The 5593-nt window shown below is 44.0% G+C and overlaps 1 protein-coding gene across 1 annotated transcript in view; it reads left to right on the top strand.

The window, feature by feature from the left end:
- Window positions 1-5279, top strand: part of LOC311106894 (flotillin-1-like) — a gene marked incomplete at its 5' end in the record, with an annotated part of 7051 nt that extends 1772 nt beyond the window's left edge. The window contains 6 exons of the mRNA XM_084149279.1: window positions 5-49; window positions 1985-2166; window positions 3706-3751; window positions 4074-4211; window positions 4465-4629; window positions 5219-5279. Of these exons, the coding sequence (XP_084005405.1) occupies window positions 5-49; window positions 1985-2166; window positions 3706-3751; window positions 4074-4211; window positions 4465-4629; window positions 5219-5239 (597 nt within the window). The 3' untranslated portion in view covers window positions 5240-5279. The remainder of the gene's footprint in view (window positions 1-4; window positions 50-1984; window positions 2167-3705; window positions 3752-4073; window positions 4212-4464; window positions 4630-5218) is intronic.
- Between the last annotated feature and the right edge of the window lie 314 nt (window positions 5280-5593).

Here is a 5593-nt window from a genome sequence, read left to right as displayed (position 1 = left end):
CGAGGTCAACACCAAAAAGGCAGAGTCTGATATGGCCTACCAGCTACAGGTACAGTGCATTGGGAAAGTATTCAGACCTCGTGACTTTTCCCACATTTTGTTATGTTACAGCCGTATTCTTAAATGGATGAAATTGTCCCCCCCCCCCTCATCAATCTACACACAATACCCCAAATATTTTTTACTCTGAAATATCACATTTACATAAGTATTCAGACCCCTTACTCAGTACTTTGTTGAAGCACCTTTGGCAGCGATTACAGCCTCGAGTCTTCTTGGGTATGACGCAAGTCTTCTTGGGTATGACGCTACAAGCTTGGCACACCTGTATTTGGGGAGTTTCTCCCATTCTTCTCTGCTGATCCTCTCAAGCACTGTCAGGTTGGATGGGGAGCGTCGCTGCACAGCTATTTTCAGGTCTCTCCAGAGATGTTAGATCGGGTTCAATTCCGGGCTCTGGCTGGGCCACTCAAGGACATTCAGAGATTTGTCCCGAAGCCACTCCTGCGTTGTCTTGGCTGTGTGCTTAGGGTCGTTGTCCTGTTGGAAGGTGAACCTTCACCCCAGTCTGAGGTCCTGAGCGCTCTGGAGCAGGTTTTCATCAAGGATCTCTCTGTACTTTGCTCCGTTCATCTTTCCCTCGATCCTGACTGGTCTCCCAGCCGCTGAAAAACATCCCCACAGCATGATGCTGCCACCACCATGCTTCACCGTAGGTATGGTGCCAGGTTTCCTCCAGACGTGACGCTTGCCATTCAGGCCAAAGAGTTCAATCTTGGTTTCATCAGACAGAGAATATTGTTTCTCATGGTCTGAGAGTCCTTTAAGTGCCTTTTGGCAAACTCCAAGCGGACTGTCATGTGCCTTTTGCTGTGGAGTGGCTTCCGTCTGGCCACTCTACCATAAAGGCCTGATTGGTGGAGTGCTGCCGAGATGGTTGTGATTCTGGAAGGTTCTCCAGAGGAACTCTGGAGCTCTGTCAGAGTGACCATCGGGTTCTTGGTCACCTCCCTGACCAAGGCCCTTCTCCCCTCGATTGCTCAGTTTGGACGGGCGGCCAGCTCTAGGAAGAGTCTTGGTGGTTCCAAACTTCTTCCATTTAAGAATGATGGAGGCCACTGTGTTCTTGGGGACCTTCAATACTGCAGAAATGTTTTGGTACCCTTCCCCAGATCTGTGCTTCGACACAGTCCTGTCTCTGAGTTCTTTGGACAATTCCTTCGACCTCATGGCTTGGTTTTTGCTCTGACTTGCACTGTCAACTGTGGGACCTTATATAGACAGGTGTGTGCCTTTCCAAATCATGTCCAATCAATTGAATTTACCACAGGTGGACTGCAATTAAGTTGTAGAAACATCTCAAGGATGATCAAAGAAAACAGGATGCACCTGAGCTCAATTTCCTGTCTCATAGCAAAGGGTCTGTTTTTTATGCTTAATACATTTGCAAAAAATTCTAAAAACCTGTTTTCGATTTGTCATTATGGGATATTGTGTGTAGATTGATGAGGGAAAAAATTCATTTGATCCATTTTAGAATAAGGCTGTAACGTAACAAAATGTGGAAAAAGTCAAGGGGTCTGAATACTTTCCGAATGCACTGTATGTCCATGATATGACATGATAAGACATGGATGTATTGTATAGCACACCCATTCTTGTTATTTGTTTGTTCTCAAAATCACAAAGTATGGAAAGCAGCTCACTAAACCAATTGAAACAAAGCAACAAAAAGATAAACACAGAATTTAAAAAAATATTGAGGAAAACATAACCTCTTGAAAATGGTCATAAAGAGTACTAATGAGATCTTGGGCTTACCATTTGAACATAAAGAGTACTACTGAGATCTTGGTCTTACCATTTGAACATAAAGAGTACTACTGAGATCTTGGGCTTACCATTTGAACATAAAGAGTACTACTGAGATCTTGGGCTTACCATTTGAACATAAAGAGTACTACTGAGATCTTGAACCCGTCAGGTGGCCAAGACCAAGCAACGCATCGAGGAAGAGAAGATGCAGGTCCAGGTGGTGGAGCGCTCTCAGCAGATCATGCTCCAGGCCCAGGAGATCACCCGCAGGGAGAAGGAGCTGGAGGCCAAGGTCAAGAAGCCTGCTGAGGCCGAGAGATACCGCATGGAGAAGCTGGCCGAGGCTCAGCGGTGAGTACCAGCTAGGGTTGGGCCGATATATGATTAAATCTAATATCGTGATATGCAAGACCATATATATCGTGATGTGCAAGACTATATAAAATCAAATAAAATGTATTTAAAGCCCTTTTTACATCAGCATATGTGACAAAGTACTTCTACAGAAACCCAGCCTAAAACCCCAAACAGCAAGCAATGCAGATGTAGAAGCACGGTGGCTAGGAAAAACTCCCTAGAAAGTCAGGAGCATAGGAAGAAACCTAGAGAGGAACCAGGCTCTGAGTGGTGACCAGTCCTCTTCTGGCTGTGCCAGGTGGGGATTATAGAGTACATGGCCATTAAGGCCAGATTGTTCTTCAAGATGTTCAAACGTTAATAGATGACCAGCAGGGTCAAATAATAATCACAGTGGTTGTAGAGGGTGCAACAGGTCAGCACCTCAGGAGTAAATGTGAGTTGGCTTTTCATAGCCGAGCATTCAGAGGTCGAGACAGCAGGTACGATAGAGAGAGAGAGCGAGGGGGAGAGAGAGAGGGAGAGTCGAAAACAGCAGGTCCGGGACAAGGTACCATGTCCGGTGAACAGGTCAGGGTTCCATAGCCGCAGGCAGAACAGTTGAAACTGGAGCAGCAGCACGACCAGGTGGACTGGGGACAGCAAGGAGTCATCAGGCCAGGTAGTCCTGAGGCATGGTCCTAGGGCTCCGGTCCTTCGGGAGGAGAGGGAGAGAGAAAGAGAATTACAGGGAGCATACTTAAATTCACACAGGACACCAGATAAGACAGGGGAATTACACTAGCTATAACAGACTGGCACATAGACTATTGCAGCATAGATACTGGAGGCTGAGACAGGGGGGGTCAGTGGACACTGTGGCCCCGTCTGATGATACCCCCGGACAGTGCCAACCAGGCAGGATATAACCCCACCCACTTTGCCAAAGCACAAAACCAGACAGGAAGATCACGTTAGTGACTCAACCCACTCAAGTGACGCACCCCTCCAAGTGACGCACCCCTCCACTCCTATACTCTATTTGAACATTTCAAATCAAAACAGTGCAGTTTTATCAGTTAGGCTGTATCAATATGTTGAAAATGAAGTCTAAATGAATGAAATAAGTCTTATTGTTTTCCCATACTAAGGTTATTTAATTAGAATGTGAATATAATATCGTAAAATAAGCACAAAAATTGCACAGTCTGGAAATATCTAGTCATTAACGGCGTAAAACGATTATATTGGATATTGCGATATTTGGAGTAGCATATCGTAGAAGAGATCTCCCCAAATATCGCCCCAACCCTAGTACCAGCCACACGTCTCCAAATGACCACACGTCTCCAAATGACCTTTCACAAATTATATATTGTATTTTGTGAACCATGTATTGCATAGACAATGAAAATATACTAGATATTAATGCATTCCATGGAGTATGAGACAGACAAACAAACAAATATACAAACTATACTGAATACTGTATGTACTATGTACTTTATAATGTACACCTAACAGGCCAAACAAAATATGTTTCTTTTCCCACAGTGCACAGCTCATTATGGAGGCTGAGGCTGAGGCAGAGTCCATTAGGGTGAGTGTGTCTATAAGTATCACATTGTTCCAGACAAATTCTGAAAAGCAAAAGTACATTGTTACTATAGGACTGTTACTGTTCCAAGCTTGTTTTACCCCTAAAAGCAGTTAATTCTTGTGTCTGTGACTCGTATAAGCAGAGAGTACTTTAATAGTAATAGAATTCCATGTTTACCACACTCAAGTCGTTTAGCTTGTTCAATCAATACTACTAAATCCTGCAGTTAACTTACGATAAGTCACACCCAAGGAAGCTGTAACAACATAGTATGACTGTCATAATACAATAAAACCTTCAAAAATGTTCTTCTGTCTCTCAGATGAAGGGTGATGCGGAGGCCTTTGCTGTGGAGGCGAAAGGGAGAGCCGAGGCAGAGCAGATGGCCAAGAAGGCCGAAGCCTTCCAGCAGTACAAGGAGGGAGCCATGGTGGACATGCTGCTGGAGCAACTACCACTGGTGAGAAAACCTTCAATGAGATAGAGCTCAAACACACAGAATCCTAATTTGAGATGAGCGCATTTAAAGATTGCGTATATCATGCATTGAATTGAAGATTTGCATGAAAAAGTCATAAAACTCATATAAAGTTAGTTTGAATACAAGAATACACATCATTATAGAGTCCAATATTCTGATCACTCGTCACTGGGGTGAGCTTTAGGACAGAGAAACTGGACGAACACCTCTATGTTCCTCTGCTCTCCTCTAGATGGCGGAAGAGATCAGCAGGCCTCTGGCGCAGGCTCAGAAGATCACCATGGTTTCCAGCGGGGACGCCGAGGTGGGCGCGGCCAAGCTCACAGGGGAGGTGCTAGACATCATGACCCGCCTTCCAGCGACAGTGGAGAAACTGACGGGAGTCAACATCTCACAGGTGAAACAGCCTAACCAACGATGTGTGACGTATTATATAACTAGAGGACTGTTATTTGTCTGAATAACAAAATTCTCAGTAGGTCTCCAATTCATTAACCAGTGGTTACCCCCCAAAAAATAGTTTTATTGTCACATACACCGGATAGGTGCAGTGAAATTTGTTATTTTACAGAGTCAGCCATAGTAGTACACCGCCTGGTATTTGAACCAGCGACCTTTCAGTTACTGGCCCAACGCTCTAACCACTAGGCTACCTGCCACCCCTGATCCGGAGTTATATTTCACAGAATAGGATATATGAATAACTTGCCAGATAACGTTGACAAACACGCATGTACATGTATAACTCTAAATGTTACAGTTTATAAAGAATGCTAAATGTTAATATGGGCACCGTAAGCATCAAGTACAAGATAGTATATCATGCACATTTCCGGTTAGTATTGTTAGTAATGTTAGTAAACCTAGTTGGCTAACTCACTGAACCTACTTTGTGAATCCCGGCTCCTGTTGGTGTTCTATGTTAAGACTTCATTTTCTCTCTTTCTCCAAATCCCTCTCTCTCATCCTGTCCTTCCATTCTCTAGGTGACAACTCGTATGGGCTGAGGAGAGGCTCCGGTGCTCAGGCAGACCTATTTCACACCCCTGCCTACTATCACAGCCTTACCCTTTCTCCTCAAGTATGTTATACCAAAAACATACAGTGCCCTCCGTAATTATTGGGACAGTGAATAATTTTTTCTTCATTTGGCTCTATACTCCAAAAGGTTGCATTTGAAATCAGACTGTCAGCATTAATTTGAGGGTATTTTCATCCATATCGGGTGAAGCGTTTAGAAATTACAGCACTTTCTGTACATAGTCCCCCCATACTTAGGGGACCAAAAGTATTGGGACAAATTTACTTATATGTGTATTAAAGTAGTAAAACGTTGAGTATTTGGTCCCATTTTCATAGCA

The sequence above is a fragment of the Coregonus lavaretus genome, assembly GCF_964263955.1.
Source record: "Coregonus lavaretus genome assembly, chromosome: 3".
Taxonomy (NCBI): Eukaryota; Metazoa; Chordata; class Actinopteri; order Salmoniformes; family Salmonidae; genus Coregonus; species Coregonus lavaretus.
Note: the sequence above shows the minus strand (reverse complement) of the source record. Positions and strands in the feature narration are given on the sequence as shown.